Below are 21,753 nucleotides of genomic sequence, written 5' to 3' on the forward strand. Positions count from 1 at the left end.
TTGAAGGCGCGAGGAGAGGCGTGGATATGAGAACGTCAACGCAGGATGGGGCTCACGTGTTAAATAGACCTGGATGCTGCTCGGGTCTTTTGTGGAGGCACTGCGGTGGCGCATTTGGCAGATGTATGCCTCTTCCGGGAGATGGATGAAGCCTCGCCCTCATGGATGGATATGTTGTCAGAAAGGCGCTGCAAAGGTAGGCGCATCCGCTTCAACCTCATTCAAAGGTACTTTACTAATCACGCCGGAAGGTGAGGAGAATTCATTTACGAGAGAAATTCGACGCTGATGCTTTGCAGCCGCTAAACAGTGACTCCCGCCTATTCCACTACTTCTAGGCCCCGCTCCATGAATTCGTGATGAGATGTCGAGTTCGACTGAGAGCCGACATGCATCTGAGTAAAGTTATTACACCTATGCTGCTTATCTCTCATTGGTAGTGGAAATGAAAACAAGATGGTTTTGAGAATCATTGTTAAGTTTGCATTAAATAAATAAAGATTTCCAATATAATATATAATAAAGTAAAAATTAATAAATAAAGATATTTGCCAAATAAAGATGATCATTTCGATAATTTCGATGGGTAGTGACACCATTTTCTTACACTTTCCTAATACGTAGGTAAAGAAAAATACTTGTTTGCACTAAATCTTGTCAATGGACCACTAGACAAGGCACGAATTTCAGCATTCTGATACATTTTTCTTAACGAAAATTTCACGTAAAGTAAAAATGCGCACAACAAAAATTACCGAGATCGACTCCTTACGAAGATATTTCATGATTCTTGATGCGTAAATTCAAACAACCCGCTCAAGAAAACTCAATGCTCTACGTGACTCACATCGCGCGCTAAGCGTTATCATGACAGTCTCTGCGAAAAAAAATCTGGCAACCTCAATCTTGACGCTGTGGCTCAGCTATGACAAGTTGCTTATAGTTTGAACAACACATGGTGGGAAATGACCACTGCTGGATTGAGAAGCTTTCTGAAACCGTTGTAGTGCGCGATTTGACTCACGTACAGCTTTGAGTTTCTTGTGAGCGGGCAGTTCAAAGTCCTCGTGACTAATGTGAAATTAAAACGTTAATATCTTCGTTAGAAGTTTATTTCAGTAATTTTTGTTGCGGGAATCGTGTTCTACGTGAAATTCTGGTCAGTGAACATGAATTAGAATGCTTAAATACGTACCTTGTCTAGTGGTCCATATACCCTGCCTTCATTAGCATAACTAAAAAATTCATTTTGTCTAGTAGCTACAACAAGCTATTCTGCCAAAATTCGTTGCAGTAAGATTCAAATATTCCTACTGAAACAAAGCCGGGGTCTATCGGACCCCGTTTCTTCATTCTAGGGGTAGCCTTGAAAAATAACCTCCTATGACTGCACAACTACGCCCCCTTCCCTGAAACTGAGTTCTTCAGAGCTCTTGTGATGCTATTTGTGAAGCCCAGCTACTACGAGCAAATTAAAAATAATGGCTCACAGTTTTAGCAAGCGTGGGGGCAAGCCCCTCTAGCAAGCTAAGGTTAAGGATGTGTTGTATAAAAAAGAAAAAAAAATGGCTTTTCCGAGGTAAAATGTTTAATAATTGAAACAAAGTTTTAAAACACGAAATAAAAAGGGAAATTCACATCAGATACTATTAGAATCATGCAATTTCCTCTTGAAAACATCCGTAGGGAATTTCAGTACTAATGCTTTTTAAAGCAGTGGTAACGCACAAAAATGAGCGAGACTGGATTTAACCCATTTAAATAATATACAGAGAACAATCGAGCTGTTGCAATCGATCTGTGTTTGAACAATGCGCATTCGACTGTGTTTTTTAAAACATCTCTACAGTATTGATCCTGAGATTGGCGTTTCGCGTTTCTAAAATCATCTCCCTCATGGTATATAATTGAAATCTATATCGATCGTGCGTATAGAATGGACTTCGTAAACGCCAAAGATCCATCTCAAAATGAAATTTTCATTTCCCGTTACGTACATTTCTTCCTTCGTAAACTTTTAAAGATGGAAAATAGGAGAGCGGTGCTTAAATCTATACTTTGTTTAGTGGCTCATTTATTATATTCTTGAGCTCGATACGGGGGCATTGAAAAATTTTTGGAAAAAACTAATTTGTATAAAATGAGGTCAAGGGTAAAAAAATACATGAAACTAGTCTCATTTAATATGAATAAGGAATACTCGAAAAAACTAAGCAATAAAATCACAAAAAGTCTTAAAACGTGTCTAAACATGTGCTGTTTGAAAAATCTCAGAGGCGATCTTCCACGGAAGCGCTCCATTTCACCGTCGAACTCGAACTACCTGAAACAACGTCGTGCAAAATTTGATTATCACCCTAGAGATTTTCCCGAAAATTTCTGGAAAATTAGATGTTACCCCGACCAATAAGCGGCGCATCCCCCAACAGGTGATTCGTGTTATCAGTACTGTCTTTCGTGACAGTTAAAAACCTCCGATATATATCTATACGTTTTGAAAGCATAGGGCTTATCTTGAGTTGCGATTGATTCTTTACATCTCTAGATGCAAGTATGAAAACATTATTATAGGGGCAGAGGATTTAGAGGACTTGAAGTGCAATGATGCCTTTTAAAGATGTTTCACAAGTCAATTGATTATAAAGCTTGATTCTAAGCACACCATATTTTAACGAGTCTTTCCCTCCACCTTTGACATGTAATAGTTGGAAATTTCCCATTTAAAATTTTAAGTCTGCAAGTTGTTTAATGAGAAAAGCCCGTTCCGATAATGTCCGCTTCATTATTCAATGCACAAATTCTCCATTGCGAATAAATATTCAGTGATGTACTCACAGATTAAGGTAACGAAAGTAAAGCACAGCAACTGAGCATGCTGAAATTCAGTTTATACGATAATACTTACCTGAGGTATTTCGACATTATAAAATATCATTGTGAGCTCCGGAGTCTGCATCCACCCCCCTCTCAACCCATAAAGAGGCAATAAAATTGACTAATATTCGGGAGTTATATTTTACCTTCTTACTTCCATTCATAATGGGCCTGTTGCAAACTTTTGCTAGAGCAAAAATAAGAGTTGTTTCCTGTAGATAATGCCTCAAAAATCACGATGAGCGCATCGGCAAAGTCTGAAATGCACTCATAACTTCACAATCTGCGTAAGAAATTTGCGTTTTTTTAAGCTTCCCGCTTCAAAAACGATACTACGGCATAGGTGAACATTTTGTTAGAGGAGTCGCTCCATCGTCGGCGATATTCATCATGGCCGACGCTTGCACGCAGTTCCGCGCGTAATTCAAGGAGAGTTCAAGGTCAATCAATTCGGGCGTGGAAAATATGAACGTTAACACACCGATTGTTATCTGGTCTAATCCAGTTCAGGTGTTATCTCGTCCATCAAACGTGTTTCAGCGGATTGGCGTCGGCTATGATGATTATTGCCGACGATGGAACGACTCCTCTTACAAAATGTTCACCTGTGCCGTAGTATCGTTTTTGAAGCGGGAAGCTCAAAAAACCGCAAATTTCTTACGCAGATTGTGAAGTTATGAGTGCATTTCAGAGTTTGCCAATGCGCTCATCGTGATTTCTGAGGCATTATCTATAAGAAACAACTCTTAGTTTTGCTCTAGCAAAAGTTTGCAACAGGCCCATTCTATGCTGCTTATTTTTTGCCCTAAGAAAAATATTTTGTGCGATCTTAGGGGATTTTTCCTCTCAGAACTCTCCGCTCTATGGATCTTACAATTTTTGAAAAAATGAGGCAATTTTCTGTGATTTTTGGAAATTTTTAGCTCTTCATACTCATCATCCAACATGTGTTATTTTGCGATTTATTTGCATGTTTTACCTGTTATAATCATCTTAGACCATTTTTTTGACATTAAGCCTTATCCTCCTATGAAAAGTTCGTAAGGCTGCGTCCTTTTCGTACGGTTCAATGCTATGAAATTATTCGTTGGAGTCTGTCCAATGGAACACTTCAAATGCATGTTATGAAATCATGAAATCCATATTTATGTCGATGACAATCAGATGACCCTCGGAGAGACCATAAGTTCCTTCTACAAGTTTAATCTATCTAGTTAAATCTCCGGTTTGAACTCTGTGTAAAGTTATTCCTTCTTAAAATTACATTTTAGGATTCGGATGAACTTTTTATGATATTTTACTATGTACGTAAAGTTGCACGCAAGTTCAAAAATGATGGAATATTTAAAGGAAAGGCGCACGTACCTCGTCCAACGTTTAAAATTATACTGAGGTAAGCAATTCTCTTCCATCGAATACTTCTCAAAATGATAGGTAAATTCTAATTGATACCAATGTTTGGTTGATTTTTTGTACCATTAGAGTTAAAAACAGATGAAGCAACAAAATTCGAGAGAAAATTGAAGTACGAAAAATTCGCTTTACCATCATACTCCATGTGTTGGTTCATTGGTTGAATTATCAGCTTTGTTTAATACGTATTGACACAATATTTAAAACTTAAATCTATACACAATCGACAAGGATAAGAAGAAAGACAGAGTATGCATGCAGAGGAATTATTTTTACAGCGCTCTCCCATGTCTAATCACCACATACCTCAATCCTCCCACGCCCCTCTGGCAGGGGAAACTCCCTCATTTTTTGTTCAACCTCGTTTCACCACCCTCTCTTCGAACAGTATCTTTGTTTCCTCCCAAGAGGAACCCAATGAAACATCATTTTTAGTAACCTCTCCACATTGGCAGATCCAGCAAATTGGCAAAATTGTCTTTTCTCCATTGAAACCTATGAGAATGTATCGATTCTTCAAGAGGCCAGGCGGCCAGGTGCTCTGACAAGGATCGATTATTTAGCACAGGTTTAAACGGAGGAGATTCAGTGTTACCAAATGGCTGGATCCACCTCTGCCTCTCCATCGTCATTCTGCTCACATGACCGTACCAGACTAGCTATTTGGTCACGAGGACAAGTACGATGTCATTTCCAACCTCCATGATCTGACGTGGTCTACAATGAACCCGATCTCTTCTAGCAATACCTCCAGACTTCCTCCAGAAATCTTGTCCTAAGCATATTATAATATGTCCGTTTCTTCAGCTGCCAAACTTCACATCCATATACGTTAAAATACTGCCCAATACACTGCCGTGATAGCGAAGAGAGCAGTAAGTGCAAACATGAAGTTTTGAGAAAACGGTCTCCAAAGCGTCCGACCAAAAAATTTTATTGAAAGAAGCCTCCGTACTTTGCCAAATTGCCACTAACCATCACTGGAAAAAAACACATTAGATCGAGAGTCCGGACTCTTGAAAACATTAACAAGAAAAACTACTCTTGATGCGATCGGATTTTTGCTTGAATCAAAACGAAATCCGCTTAAATTAAGAGGCTTGGTTCTTGATTTAAGCTAGATTCTGATTGAATCAAGAGTACTTTTCTTGTCAATGTTTTTAAGAGTCTGGACTCTAGATCCAATGTGTTTTTTCTTCCAGTGATCCGGAGGACTCTTTGACGTCGTTTGGGTGATTAAAAATCGACCGATTTCATTTAAATTATATAAAAGGGTATTTTTAATTGTCATGTTTGGTTAGTGTTAGGCGAGACGGCCGTAATTGCTATCTTCTGCATGCTTTCGTCGTTGCATTTTGGACACATAACAAACGCATTTTCAGGTTAGAAATCGGCAGAAGAGGGCGGCACTTTACTTGAAAGCACTGATTTCATTGTCTCTCTGGAGGAATAATGTCACGTACGGCTGTTTTGACTAAAACTTCGTCATTTTTGGCGCCCTTACGACTTTCTCACGTGTCTCGTATTCATACGATAAACATGAATTTCGCTCACTTCAGTGCTTTCGTCTAAAACAGACGAGACGAATTTCGAAGGGAACTTGATTTCGAAAATTTGACACTTACTGCTCTCCGCTATCACGGCAGTATACGTAAAGATAAAAAGCGGTAGAGAGAGAGAGAGTAATAAAAAGGGAAAAGAAAGGAGGAGAAGAAGGCGGAGAAATAGGGAGAAGAAAGTAAGCGTGGTAAAGCGAAAGCAGTACGTACGTGCTTTGCAGAGGCAGGGCAGGAAAAGCGATTTCTTGAGCACATTGTCAGACGACTCACCGTTGTGCACCGTGGTCGTGAGCATGGGACACATGGTGACGCGGGTCGCAGTTGGGCTCCTCGCGCTGAGCCTCTGTGTTCGCCTCCTCATTCGTCGACAGAGCAATTCTTTCAGGTCTGCCTGCATCAGACACGGACACAAGTTCAGCCCAAAGACATACATATAGACGGAGTACTCGTTTCTAAAAGCGCGGGGAAGAAAATGACGCCAGCCTGACGCTGTGCGCTTGTGTGGGTATGTAAATGAGCACGGGAATTCTTGCGTGGCAAGCGTAAAGAGGGTTATTCAAAATCGGCGATTTTGCCCTACTCTTGAATTTTGGAGAAATAAGAAGTGAACAAAGAATATAGGGCAAATATTGACAAAAACAGCAAAAATGCAAGTATTAAGTTTAATCTTGGCAACATGAATATGATATCTCGCGAACCAAAAGTTTCCCTGCGTGCTATAATACATCGATGGATGCGGAATCAAACGAACTATCGATTAGACAACTTTTCATTTAAATTTGAAGATAAAGATTTTTTGGGTATTTGCGGATTTTTGTCGAATTTAAAAATCGAAAAATTGGCAACAATGCATGTTAAAATTAATGCGGCGTTAAAAACATGGTCATTTCCTAAAAATGCGCAATTTTTATAGAATTTTCTTTAAAACCGCTACTTACTTCATAGCTCAATTTTAATGCTACTTCCGGAATTTGCCTGTTTTCAACTTGACATCGCTGTAGCTCAACACTCATTCAAAATTGGATCAAATGGCACAAATAAACATTTTAAATAGTCAGATGTGTGCAGATATGTATTCGCTAGTACGATCAGTCATTCCATTGATCTTGTGCGTTGTGGTCCGATCTTTATGCAACGCGACAATCCCAATATTGATACTTGTCTTACTTGGCTGGTTTTAAAACTCCTTCAATTGTGGCGTGATACCTAACGCATTCCGGAGAGTACGAATAGTTGTATCATTGCGCCTGAGCAACGCGACGAAAGATTGACATTGAAGTGGCCCTAACGCTGGCCTTGTCGGTTTTCCTTGGTCATTTTTTGAGTTGTGACCACGTAATTAAAGTATACTCAAGGTAGAATTGTATTTAGCAAAGTTGTAATTTTAACACAAGAATTAAGAATGACATAATTTAAGAAATAAAACGAAACAGTAGGAACTCCAATCAATAATAAAACACAAGAAAATGCATTATAAAATGTGGATAGGAAACTTAAGTAGAAAGAAAAAACATTAAGAAATGCTATCATTAAAAATTTTAAACAATGAGATATGTGCAGTAATGTTGCGTTCACTCGTGAGATCAGTCATTTCCTTGATCTTATGCTCAGAACGACAGGACGATCCCGATATTAATATTTGGCTGATCTAAAAACGCCTTCAATTGTGGCTTGATACTCTACGCATTTCGGAGTGTGCGAATAGTTGTATCATTGCGCCTGACCAATGCGACGGAAGATTAACATTAAATCAGCCCCCACGCTGGTAGGTCTTGTCGGGTTTCTATTGTCATTTTTGCAGTCGTAAGCGAAAAGTTAAATTGTGCTCAAGCTAGGATTGTATTTAGAAAATTGGTAATTTTCATATACGGATTTTTTTAAAAATGTTTAGACCGGAAAAATACGGGATTCCTCAAGCTAGGATTACAGTCAGCAAAGGAGGAGTTGCGTTTTGGGCCTTTTCCGGCCCCACCTGGATTTTGCTAAATGTTTCATATTTTCAAAGTACTAGTTTTAGGTAGACTCTGTGCCAAATATTAGACCGAACGGAGCCCATGCAAGGGCGCAGCAGCGCCTCAAACCCAAAATCCTGGAATCGAAAAACAATTATTTTCGTCGACTTTTTCGACTGTTATCACTCTTCCAGCACATGATTCTTATGTATTTTTTTGCGTACTTTTCGTTTCTGGCCTTTTTAAAGGCCTCCGATAAATTTTAAGGGGCCTTATGGCCCATTGTTGCCATTTTTGGCCCATTTTTAGGGGTTTTTTCCATTTAACACATTCAAAACTCAACTTAATCCAAAAACTGTGTACATTTTTGAAAAGTACGTAAAAAAATGAATAAAAAATGTTCAGTAAAATTTTTTCCTATGTTGCCAAATTTCCGAGAAAATTGGTCCCAAAGTGTCGAAAACGGCAAAAAATCGATAAATCGCCGCGTCTAAGGTTCAAGAAAGTAGAGTACATTTTTCATACTGTACCAGATAACAGCTCTTATCCATCCATACAACATACTAAAATATCATAGTTGTACCTGGATTCCCACGATGTGAAAATTGACCGAGATGTCGATTTTAGCGGCCTTTTTATACTTGAAGGCAGCTCTTTTGAATGTTTTTCGACCTTAGTCACCCTCTATGGGTGTGTACTATATGTATTTTTCTACGTACTTTTCATATCTGGCCATAAAAATGGCTTCCTGTGAGTTTTAAAAGGCCTAACGGTCCATTGTTGCCAATTTTCACCAATTTTTAGGGGTTTTTTCAAGTTTACGCGTGTGAAACTTAATTTAATCTAGAAACCGTGTACAATTTCGGAAAGAACGTAAAAACATACATAGAAATGTGATTTGTACCTTTTCCCTACGTTGCCAAATTTTCGAGAAAAATCGTCCTGAAGCGTCAAAAATGCCAAAAATTGGATTAATCATCACGTCGGAAGTTCCAGGAAGTGAATTATGACATTCATGTGGATCGTGGGACACTTTCTCCACGCATTTTCTGTTCTTCGGTATATTTGGCCTGTAGCAAGCATCTTGAGAACCAAGGATTATCTCGAGGTTACAGGAATAAAGAGGTGAACTGGAGTGAAGGATAAAGTAAAAGCACCTTGAGGGCCCGTTTTGTCACGTTCATCTGCGCCATTACATGTTCCTTGAGATGCATTGCAATTTTCCATTTTCGATACGTTATTTGTAGTGAAAAAAAACTTGAAATTCACTTCCTGGAACCTCCGACGTGATGATTAATCCAATTTTTGGCATTTTTGACGCTTCAGGACGATTTTTCTCGAAAATTTGGCAACGTAGGGAAAAGGTACAAATCACATTTCTATGTATGTTTTTACGTTCTTTCCGAAATTGTACACGGTTTCTAGATTAAATTAAGTTTCACACGCGTAAACTTGAAAAAACCCCTAAAAATTGGTGAAAATTGGCAACAATGGACCGTTAGGCCTTTTAAAACTCACAGGAAGCCATTTTTATGGCCAGATATGAAAAGTACGTAGAAAAATACATATAGTACACACCCATAGAGGGTGACTAAGGTCGAAAAACATTCAAAAGAGCTGCCTTCAAGTATAAAAAGGCCGCTAAAATCGACATCTCGGTCAATTTTCACATCGTGGGAATCCAGGTACAACTATGATATTTTAGTATGTTGTATGGATGGATAAGAGCTGTTATCTGGTACAGTATGAAAAATGTACTCCACTTTCTTGAACCTTAGACGCGGCGATTTATCGATTTTTTGCCGTTTTCGACACTTTGGGACCAATTTTCTCGGAAATTTGGCAACATAGGAAAAAATTTTACTGAACATTTTTTATTCATTTTTTTACGTACTTTTCAAAAATGTACACAGTTTTTGGATTAAGTTGAGTTTTGAATGTGTTAAATGGAAAAAACCCCTAAAAATGGGCCAAAAATGGCAACAATGGGCCATAAGGCCCCTTAAAATTTATCGGAGGCCTTTAAAAAGGCCAGAAACGAAAAGTACGCAAAAAAATACATAAGAATCATGTGCTGGAAGAGTGATAACAGTCGAAAAAGTCGACGAAAATAATTGTTTTTCGATTCCAGGATTTTGGGTTTGAGGCGCTGCTGCGCCCTTGCATGGGCTCCGTTCGGTCTAATATTTGGCACAGAGTCTACCTAAAACTAGTACTTTGAAAATATGAAACATTTAGCAAAATCCAGGTGGGGCCGGAAAAGGCCCAAAACGCAACTCCTCCTTTGTAACTGTATCGGAGGATTAAAATTACACAATCGGGATAAGAATTAAAACGAAAAAATTTTAACTCAAATCAACAATTAGATACAAGAAAAAATACCATAAAAATGTGTATAGAAAGCGTAAATAGAACAGAAATAGAATGAAAACACTACTGAGACGTTTTGCGCAAATTACTCCCTCCTTTCCAACGGGAACCAAAGCTATAATTCAAAACTTAAAATTTAAAACAAGAATTTGTGTGCAGAAATATTACATTCACTCTTGTGATCAGAGTCAGTCCCTTGGTCTTGTGCTCAGAACTATTTGCGACACGACAATCCCAATATTGAAACTTGGCAGACTATAAAAGAAAACGCCTTCAATTGAGGCATTATACCTTCCGCATTCCGGAGAGTACAAATAGTTGTATCATCGCGCCTGACCAACGCGACGGAAGATTAAGCAGCCTTTACCGTCTTAGGTCTTGTCGGTTTTCCTTTGTTATTTTTGCAGTCGTAAGCGCATAATTAAAGTGTGCTCAAGCCGGGGTTGTATTTAGCATATGGATAATTTTTAAAGGAGGATTTTCTAAAAAAGTTCTTTTATCGGGAATATCGAGGATTCCTCATCAGGGCAATTCAGGGAAAATCGACAACTCTGTGCCAGAAACAGAGAATCTCTGCTTCTAACTTTTAGAGACTAATTTCTTCCTGTGCCTCCATTTTAATTTTCTCCGGGTTGTTTTGTTACTACAGTCATTTGCTGAACACATATTAAAGTATATGGAGTTTGTTTGTATTAAAAAATAAGTTCTGGTAAGAAAATTTAAAGTATATAATGTTATTAAGGTGTATGATGTTGCGCCTGAGCCGCCACTATTGACCTCTCGGACCTTCAAATCATCAGAATAATAGAGAATATCTTTCATTAAACAGATAATTTAAATAAGAAAATAAATTGATATTGATATCTGGAACTCCGTAGAGTTATATCATTTTTTCCCGAGAAAATGTCCATAAAGAAGGAGAAAACTTCCATTTCTTATTAGGGAATGATCTCCTGAAAATCATAAAAAATCGAGTAATGAGCGTGATCAACAATTTTACACGCCATGCTCTATATATTTTTAGTGATTTTCTTTAAAAAGGTATCAACGTTTGGACCGTAACGAAGAGATTATCCCACGCTACGTTGAGACTCAACCTCCTTATCTAGTCAAACTTCCCATGCACGGACAGGAAGCAAATACATTAGCAGAGTTGCCGTGGTTTTAAATTTGAATTCCTCTAACAAAATGGCAACCCAGCGAATTTATTTGCTTTATATCTGTGCATGAGGAGTAAGAAACAAAGGAAACAAAAACGCCTTCATTTTTCCGTATAGGCAGCACGAGTATCCATAGAGTACGAATAGTTGTATTTGGGGGTTGTAATCAACGCCGTGTCATTTTGTGCTCTGGACATAGCAGATTCAAACTTTTTTGGTGGCATAACAATACTTTTCCTTCGTCAGGTTTTATAGCTTTGTCGAAAAAATCCTCTTCTTCTCATCGCTATAAAATCAAATTTTTCAACCTGACTCGGTAAAAATTTCTGCATGTGCTGTAAATTTTACCAAAACGGACCGTTTCCCCGCGAGTGATAAAAACAAACATCGACGGTGAAACAACCAGACCATGTATCTCATGTTTGTGACATCGCACAGTGGATCGAGTCAATAGGAGAGGTCGGACAAACTTTGAAAACTTTGAAAGCTTTGAAAGCTCATACCTCCGTTTCTACAAAATTTTGAGGTTCTAAAAGTGGAGCCATTGGTCCCCTCGTGAAATTTTCTTCCATACGCACATCTTGAAATTTTACATGTGAGGAAATAAACATCAAAATTTGCAGTTTTAGTCCAAAATTATTCGACCTCTCCAATTGACTTGATCTACTGTGCGCCGCAGACTTCCTGTCATTCCTCATTTTTTTGGATTGAAAACTACTCAACGTCATTTCTTGAAAACTCGCGTGAAGAAACATCTGTGAAAACTTCTGGGAATGATATTGCTTCGTTCTCTTTCACAAAAATAAAATGGGAGCGGAGATTTTTAAATACTGCAAACCAGCTACGTGGTATGGTAGTTTCACTGTCAATACAAACTCTCTAATTAAAAAGTCTCGATGTAAACTGGTCTCGTTTGCTTAGCTACATCCGATCATAGAAAGATAAAAGATTCCAAAGTCTTGTCAATGGGGTTGACGGTTCCGGAAATTAAATTTAAGGAAGTCAAATTTCACTGCAGACTCATTTTAGCGGAAATAAGCTCAAAGAGAATATCGACCATTATTTCTTGATACTTTGCATTATTCCACGTAAGAGGTCCGCTTTTGAACCTTGATGTTTTGATACAACGGCTAGTGGTTTGAGTTTTCGAAGGAAACGGGCTGTTCCTGCCGGAAGGAATGTTTTAATGAGTGGGGGTAGAGTGGAGTGGAAGAAGGCGAGTGTGCGAGAATGCTCTGCTCAGGGCAGCAAAGCCTTAAATCCGGTTTCGCCATTTGAGACCGTTTTTGTCGCGTCAAAGGCTGATTTTTTCAGAGTGGATTTATTTGTAAATGCCCGCGGAGGCTCCTTGTGTAAAAGCTACTTTGCACTTTCAAGTGACAATCTCTCCTTTGTAATTATTTCAGAAAAGGCAGAAAGGCATAGAATTTTCACCACAGACCATGAATATTCATTGCAGTTTTAAAAACATGATAGCTCTCATAGGTTTTGCGAATGTGGGTGGAGGCCTTTATGGAGTCATTATTTTCAGTTTGATCTATTTGTATTTTGATTGTGCTTCTTCTGGAATTTTTAGGGATTTTTTTGACTCCTTTAAAAACTGTACTCATAGAAAACAGGCAGTCACCTCTTAAAATTTAGATCAAATAATGAGGTCAAGGCCCCTGAAAATGAAGTCGGTGAAAACTCAAATAAGAGTGGAAATTGCGTTTCTCATACGAAAGTGCTTGATGAACTGAGTTCACAGTATTTTATGAATAAATGTTCTGATATAGGAATTAGAACTGCAGTGAGAAAATTTACCGCTTTGTGACCTTATTCGTATTTCATCGTATTTGAACACCTGTATTAAACGGATTTTGTCAATATGCCAACTCCAATAATTATTAAATTCAGAACTAAGAAGGGAGGGGGAAAATGTGATTTGAATCAAGAAAGAAGTGTGTTTATATCGAGAGGAGAGTTGCTTTTATCAAGTATAGGTACACATACTTAATTCAAGAAATTTCACTCTAAACTGAAGTAGAAATCTTCACGGTCCATTTAAATCAGTTTTTTTCCGGTCGTAATAATTGAGCTGCACGGAAAACAACAAAGATTGCTGATTTAACAATTGAATTTTAAAGGATGTGTCCGACGTGTTTCAAATGTACATTAATTTACAATTTGGAGGTGGTTAAATTAGCATTTTGTTTATTGTAAAGTCTACATTGAAACATGTCGGACACTTGTCATAACCGCAAAATTGTTAAATCAGCCATTTTAACTTTCCGGGTGTGCTTATTCGTTTTAGTTTGCAACAAAGTTCTGCAGACGAGTCAAGTACTTCTGGCCCACCGTATCAACGTCTACTAGGAATATGCCTATAGCAATCGCACCGCGTGCATCCTGTCTATTTACCCTTGTCTCCTACCTGATAAGATAAATATTGACGAGGCGCACAGTAGATGAACTTTATTTATGAATCACCCCAGGGCTTTTGTCCACAAAGACAACTGAATCAAATCATCCCCTATTCGCAGAATCACAAGCACAACGTAGTGTTCGCGCGTTGGAAACTCATTTCAAATTCCGCATTGCTCAAATGAATCTAGGTCTCTCTAATTAAAGGATATTTACGTTCGAAAGAATGTTTCAGCATCCCTCGACTGTTCAGGGTTAATTGACCCCGAGCATTCAATTCAGTCAGGAGTTAGAGCACCGGCGGCTCCTATCAATGCGGCATTATCCTCGCCACAAAAGGCTATTTTGAGAAGCGCCACGGAATTACAGTTCATTTGAAGTATAAATGACAAATTATTCCGTTCTGACACACACAATGATGTGAGTTTATCGGTGAATATTTTCCCGATGATAAAAATACCTTGAATGTAATTGGTCGTATTTACTCTAGAATTAGTAAAAGTACATTCGACTTATCTCTGCTCCAAAACATGTAATATGGCCGTATTTCTGTTGAACGGAACTAAGCGCCACGGGGAGGAGGGTAGAGGAGGGCTTGGATTGGCGGCGGAACCGGACGCCGGGCTCGTCCCGTCCTATACTCGCAATGCTTTTCCATGGCGCTTAGTTCCGTTTGACAGAACGCGCTATACGGCATTCTAAATTCCTCTAAAGGAACTCAAATTGGCGCTTAGTTCCGTTTGACAGAAATACGTCCATATATAAAACACTATTCATCATAAAATAGTGATTTACACATTCACATTTGCATTATCTGAATGCTTCTCGCGCATTACTGATGGGTGAGATTATAAAGAAGAGGAAAAAAATGATAGAATAATCCATCTCTATTACGACAACTCAAAGGGACTGGCTGATTTCTTAGCTGTAGAAAGGTTCTCATTTGGAGGATAGTCGATTATTAGAGAAAGACGGACGAGCTTCGAAATCAATCAATCACTCAATATAAAGTTACCATTCAGAGATGCAAAATCTCTTCAATCCTTCGTTCCTAGGATTGCAGGCGCGGGAGGCTCATTGGTGAAAATGATGTGGACCGCGCGCGGTAGCTACGGCACCGAGATGTTACGAATTTTGAACCATTGAAGCGCGCACTGTAGTAAACGCGCAATGCAGGAAGTATTCCTACGGTCTTGTAGGCGCTAATAAAAGACAATTTTACGGACAGTGTCCAATTAAATCTGTGAGTTCGAAAACGCACCAACTCGGGAAAAAAAATTGTTCAGGAAACACCTAAAACTGCGCAGCGGGCGAAGAAGTTAGTTTAAGAAAAACCTTTGTTGGTGCCAAAGGACAAGTACTTAGAGACTTTGTAAAGCACCAAGTTGAAGTCGATACACCAGGATTGATGACAGAGAATTAAGCGTTTAAAAATTTCCGAGTTGGTGTGTTTTCATTCACTCCGACTTCCATATACTGATTTTTCATAGTCACCCTGAAAAAATTATATTTTTCGACCTGAATAACGCTCGAATATTTATATAACTTGTTGGTACAAGGTATACTGAACCGAAAAAAGAATACCACAAAATCGGATGGTCACCCGTTTCCCTTGAAATGGCCAAAAATTGGTGTTTCCATTGAAATACTTCGATTTTGCTCTTTTCCCGTCGCTGTTTCGAGCACTTCCGATTGCAATTTCGAAATTTCCTTTTGCGTGCAGATGCTTCTATCCATAAGTGTTACTAGACCGTAAAAAAGTGAAAATCGAAAAAAACCCGAGTTGGTGTGTTTTCGAACTCACTGATTCAATTTCAGTCATGAACATTTTAGCTGTAAAATGTGTGGAAAATAATCTTACATTTCATTTTACACGTGTAAGTTGATGTGTTAAGCGTCATTTTCAGCTTTTACTGCTTGAAATTCCACGACCGTTGCTGTCATGATTGACAGGTTGCAACGTTCACAGCCTCTTAACTTTTTTTTGGCTTGATAAATTGTTTCAATTTTTGTACTAATTTCGTCAAAAATACTTGTAATTGAATTATCTATGCATTTTATTAATAAAAAATGCGTTTTCCGCCCGAAAACATGCTGTCATGAAGTTTTGACCTAAAAACCGCCACATGTGTTTTTGTTCGTCAAAACCGCTATAAAACGCTCCACTTTGTTGAGTGAAGTGTTCACATTAGAATATGATCGCACGGCAGTCATTGCCGGAATTTGGAAGATTCTAAAAGGATTTAAAACGCAAAGTTACTCAATTAAACTTTTCTGTGTGTCAAGATTGTCACTACTTTTATTTTTGAAGCGTATGATGTACTGAAAAATGATTGTGCCCACTTTATAGTTTTTACTACCAATTGCACATGTGCCGACTTTTGAGATTGTGCTTCCTTGCTGTTGAGTACACCCGTCGTTTTTGTTTAAATCTTTCATGACCATCACGCCGCATAGGATATTTTGTGTGTGATAAGGAGGAGGGGAGGGAGCTGATAAAATAAGGTACCCGTAATAAATGTTTAAGTCTAATACAATACTTAACTACAATAAAACCCTCGATCCAAAATAATCTAATTGAATTTTTAGTTTGTTGGAGGTCAAATTGAACAGTTTTCGTCGAATTTCTTATATGTATGTTTTTCACATCGACCAGTGACCACACTGTGTTTTTCGCAATGCGTGAGGTATTCAAGCAGTCTTGTAAGCGGTAATATGCTTTTCGTAACGACCCGCGACCGCACTGTGTTTGGCGCAATGCGTGAAGTATTCCTGCACTCTTGTAGGCGCTAATATACTTTTCGTGACGACCCGCGACCGCATTGTGTTTGGCGCAATGCGTGAAGTATTCCTGCAGTCTTGTAGGCGCGAATATCGCGCGTCCGTGCGCATCTATGGAGAACCATATAATTTGTAAATTTTGATTTGTTGTTTCCTCTTTTTCTTTGTGCAACAGAGCTTTTCAGTATTTACTCGGCAAAGAGAGTGCCGTGACTAAACTTTCCACATTTTCACAATGGAGAAAAGTCTCATTCTGCTGCTGGCACTTCGATCCTCTACTTTGAAAGATCGTCGGCTACTTCTTGGAGAGATAATGTCAAAGGAGAAGGACAGCTCCCGGAGGAACTTAAGTGGCTTTAATTTCTGACGGTGAATGAAAGTTGGAAACTTTTATTAAAATGACGCTGTACCTGGAGCGGTCTCTTTAAGTTTCTTCTGAGTTTGCAAGGAGAGAAAACTTGGACTCACCCTGAAATTATCACTCATAAAGCAGTAGACCAAGGGGTTGACGAAGCTGTTGGCGTTTGCCAGCCAGTGGCAAAGGAAGTATGACAGCGCGTACACCCTCTTCTCCGACTCCGTGCGGTATGCGCTAATTTCCGGATAAAAGTAATATAGCAGCAGGAATAGCTGCAACGGAAGCCAGCACAAGGCGAATAAAATGACTATCGTCACCAGCATTTTTATAACCTGCAACAAAGGAGAACAAATAATTGTAGCTTTATGCTACTGTAATAAAGAATGAACAAAGATGTAAAATTATTTTTCTTTTTCTCTCTCTCTCTCTCTCCCCCTCTCTCTCCCTGTTTATTCTGTTTTTTGTCTGTTTGTTTGTTTGTTTTTTCGTTTTTCGTTTTGATTATTTTTTATATTTACTGGTATTTTTCTCTAGCTGGTCTTGGCTATACTATCTTCTAACATCAGCATTAAAATAATTACAAAATTAATTTAATAAAATCAAATTGAAGAGGAAATCGAAAAACCATTATAGAGATCGGTTATTAATATACTATTATGTATAAGAATAATATCATCTCTAAGCTTGCCGAATAGCCAATACTTTTAATGATTACTTGATGTCTATTTCTGTGCGTCATGCGCGTTACGTCAATTCTGACAAGGCACTTAAGCTATTTATCTAATTTTAGGTGAGGCTATCGGTCACAAATTCGCACTCAAAAAGATTAACCTTAAGTAATTATTGTCTTCTATACTTGAAGGTACGGCTCCCGGATCGCTACGCGGCACAACCCCCTCCCCCCAGGGCGCTTCACAGACCCCACGGTCGTTAAACTAAATAGAGTGAGCTCATCAAGGGGCCATATCATATAGCTAGCCAAAAGCTACTTTCCAAACTATGAAAGAAGATAAAATATAATAAAGTTAATAATGTTTCCTAAGATTTGTTGAGGAAATCAGTAATAATCATACTTCACCATAAACAAGAATAGCTGCTAGTTTCCTCTCACGCATGATTTATTTGTTGCGCAAAATAACCGAACAACATCCTGCTCTAAAATATTTTGTGGATCTCTCTTGGATCATGAAGACCAATTCACAAAATTATAAGATAGATTATGACAGGGTTTTTTTTTTTTGAAGATGCGTAAAACTTGATCGGAAATTTTGCAACGTTTTATAAGGCTATGCGAATCTTGGTTGTGCAATTGTTGCTTCTCAAAGACACAAACATTGAGGAAACACAAGGTAGTGGTACGTCCGTATAGATCACTTGAATCAGTTGTTTTAAAAAGGGAAAACGTCCATTCCTCGACGAGTCTTGGTTACCATGTCCTTTTATGCAAGCTAAGGCTCATGCAAAAATGGACTTTTTCCCTCTTGAAAACAACCGATTCACTAAGATTCACCTGAACTGCGAATCTGCGGTGCATAAGAGGAAAGTTTGCTTAGCGCACTGTCGGGAAGCTATCCTGAACTTGCACGAAGGCCTGCCGCACAGTGGATCGAGTCAATTGAAGAGGTCGGACAAAATTTGGAAACTTTAAACGCTTATAATTCCGTTTATACACAACTCTGAGATTCTGAAAGTGGTTCCATTGGTTTTCTCGTGCAATTCTCCTCTAGAATCATCCCTTGAAATTTAAAATGTGATGAGATAAACATAAAAATTTGCAGTTATAGTCAAACATTTCATGTCCGACCTTTCTAATGGAGAATTTGCAGGTGACTTAAATTTTGTAAACATCATGATTAAAATGAAACTGCTAGAAAAACTGAGTATGAGGATATCTTGGTTTCTAAATTGAACAATTATTGGAGAAAATATGACAAAATAACCTAATTTGCTAAAATATATGTGTTTAAATGGAAAAGGTCGCCAGATGACGTCCTTTACTGAAAAAAAGTAGCTTGGATCAAGCAAGATGATTCTTGAATTTGCCGCCAAGAATTTTTTTTATCTTGCTTTAAGCTGACTTTTTCTCGATACAAGAAAAATAATGTTCGGGTTAAGCAAAAAAGTAGCTTATATTAACCAGAAAAATTTTTGATTTAAGAAGAAATACTTCTTTGCGGCAAATATAAGATTTTTTTTTTTTTTTTTGTAGGGTAAGGTGGCACATTTTCTCACTTTTAAATGTATTTGTCTCCAATTTCCCATGTGTGAAAAAAATTATGAAAAATACTGCGAACTCAGCTTATTAGGCACTATGGGATGAAGCAATAAAATTGTGTGCGCAAATTCTCCATTGACTCTATCCACTGTGTGCCGCCTGGCCCGGAGCTAAGTCCCTGTCACTTGGTGACGACATCCGGGGATCCGTCAAATTAAGCCGGTGAGGAGGGGAGGGGGGCTAAGGATTCTAATGAGTGAGGACTCAGGGGTGGGGGGGGGGGGCTGCGGGGGGACGAGTAATTGAATCGGAGAGCACTCACCTTCATTTTGGACTTGGTCTGAGCTTTGTCCCGGTGGTGGTAGGCGTTGCCGGGAGAGACTCGCCACCAGAGGGACCAGGCGATGGCCGAGTAGGTGTAGGCCAACCCCATTAGCGGCACGAAGAACGTCAAAGTGAAGATGAAAACCGTGTACAGCTGACTGCTCGTCTCCGAGTCCCACCACTCCGTGCACTCGTAGTACGTCCTACGGCCCCATTGGTCAAACTTTAACAATCAGCTTAACACATCGAACTTCGATACATTGCACAGTTGACTTTTCGTATCGACATAGATTCAATAATACGGCCGCTGCACGTTCAACACGCCGCACAATGGATCGAGTCAATGGAGAATTTGCTTGCAAATTTTGTATTGCTTCATCTGAAAGTGCTTAAAGAGCTGATTTCACAGTATATTTTATAATGTTTTTCTGATATGAGAAACAGTATAAAAATCTATTTCAATGTAAGAAAATGGACCGCCTAGTGACGTCATCTGGCGGCATTTCCCATTTAAACACATGTATTTTAGCAGATTAGATCATTTTGTCATATCTGTTAAATAATTGTTCAATTCGTGAATCAAGGGTATCCTCGTGTTCAGTCCAATCTGTAATTTTCACTGACACACGAAATTCATCAAATTTCAGACACCTGCAAATTCTCTATTAGAGAGGTTGGGCATAAACTGTTTGGCTAAAGCTGCTTTTGATGTTTAATTTTTTACATTTTAAATTTTGAGGGGTGTCTCCGGTAGAAAATTCCAATGGAACCACTTATAGGACCTCAAAGTTCGTTTAAACGGAGTTATATGCGTTTAAAGTATCCAAATGGCCGACCTCTCCTATTGACTCGATCCACTGTGCGCCGCGCCGCCAATTGGCCGAGTTCCCTATCTGTCGCCCATCTGGCGCAAGGGCCAGAGGCGAATCCAGAAATTTGGCAACTCTGGCTTTCCATCATTAAACCTATGGTAATAAACGTGTGACCGTCTATACTGCCGTGATAGCGAATAGAGCAGTAAGTGCATTTCTATATGACCTATGGTTAACACATGCTTTCATAGGTCTCGAGATTCATCCCAGCGTGCATTTACTGCTACTTATAATGCGATTTTAATCCATCTCTTGACTCAAGAATTACCTTAATCGCACATAATTTTCAGACACCAGAAAGAGAGTCATCTATTGAAATATGCAAGGTTCATTTTTCTTTCTACCCCGTATAATAGAACAGCCATGTGGAAAATTTTGCCTTGGTGGACTTGGGTCCCTTTTCGGTGGCTTGACATAAATCCAAAAACTGAAACTATTGTTACTTTTTCACACAAAAATTGTCCCGTTTTGGATTTTAGGTGAAAAAAAAAAAATCTGTTTTGAATTCAGTCGGTAGGACAAGGTCCGCTGCATAAATGCGATGAAGCCCGGTAGTTAATCCACGTGTTCTCTTAGATCAATCTTAAGAGCTGCAATTATATTTGAAGATACTCACTCGCCATTGTAAAATACGAACTCCCTGGCGGAGGAAACATAAAGCTGGACACTGGACAGTGCAAAGGCGCCTACCCAAATTCCCGCCATAACATATTTGCTCTGGTTTTTATTTATTCGCCGATTGAATGGAGTTACGATTGCTTTATACCTGCAAAACCACAATTATTAAACTAATTAAAATTAAGCCATTATTTACTGTACAGAAAAAAAAATTGGGTGAACAACCAGGTTTTGCGAGCATTGGTGTTAGACACCCTACGAATCACTGAAAAAAACCTAACCGGACCAACCATAACATCAACCAGAATAATAATATATGTCGGTTACCTAAGAGAAATTTCTACTGATAATAATGAACCAAGAATATTTAGGTTGCATGTAACTTTATGTCATTACGTATGACTTTTTATTGCAGACTATGCCATTGTCTTAAGTTCAAGCCTTAATATAATCAATATGACGTATTATGGTATGTTCAGTCATGTTTATGGGAAGTTCCTTCAACTTCAGTTTTTTTCAATTAAACAAGGACACCGGCAATTTGCTGAGTATCTTTCTTTACAAAAGAGAAAAAAACTTTTTCTGGATAAAAAAAGTAACTCATTTTCAATTTATGTGGATGAAACTCTGGATAAATAAACTAATTAATAAAAAGAAAAAAAACTGATCCACGTACTGTTTTAAACACACGTTCAGCAGTGTAAACACTCTGTCTACTTTTTCTTGATTAAGCTTGTTTCCTTTTTAAACGATTCGGATAAGTGTGTATTGCCAGAAGGGGTTCAATTATTCATGTTAGCTTTAACTCTAAAAAACACATGCGGAAAAGTATGCGTTGTTCAGGGTTACAGCGT

General features: G+C 38.5%; 1 protein-coding gene across 6 annotated transcripts in view; it reads right to left on the bottom strand.

Moving 5' to 3' along the window:
• Window positions 1–1,570: 1,570 nt before the first annotated feature.
• Window positions 1,571–21,753, bottom strand: part of LOC109039881 (RYamide receptor) — a 34,473-nt gene continuing 14,290 nt past the window's right edge. For 5 of the 6 annotated variants that reach the window (XM_072300955.1, XM_072300956.1, XM_019055591.2 and 2 more), the window contains 5 exons: window positions 20,898–21,047; window positions 19,408–19,612; window positions 16,981–17,202; window positions 6,057–6,237; window positions 1,571–2,323 (listed from right to left, as the gene is read on the bottom strand). In XM_072300955.1, the coding sequence (XP_072157056.1) occupies window positions 2,271–2,323; window positions 6,057–6,237; window positions 16,981–17,202; window positions 19,408–19,612; window positions 20,898–21,047 (811 nt within the window). In that variant the 3' untranslated portion in view covers window positions 1,571–2,270. The remainder of the gene's footprint in view (window positions 2,324–6,056; window positions 6,238–16,980; window positions 17,203–19,407; window positions 19,613–20,897; window positions 21,048–21,753) is intronic. The other variant, XM_019055592.2, reaches the window with a different exon arrangement.

Source organism: Bemisia tabaci, chromosome 5 (assembly GCF_918797505.1).
Source record: "Bemisia tabaci chromosome 5, PGI_BMITA_v3".
NCBI lineage: Eukaryota > Metazoa > Arthropoda > Insecta > Hemiptera > Aleyrodidae > Bemisia > Bemisia tabaci.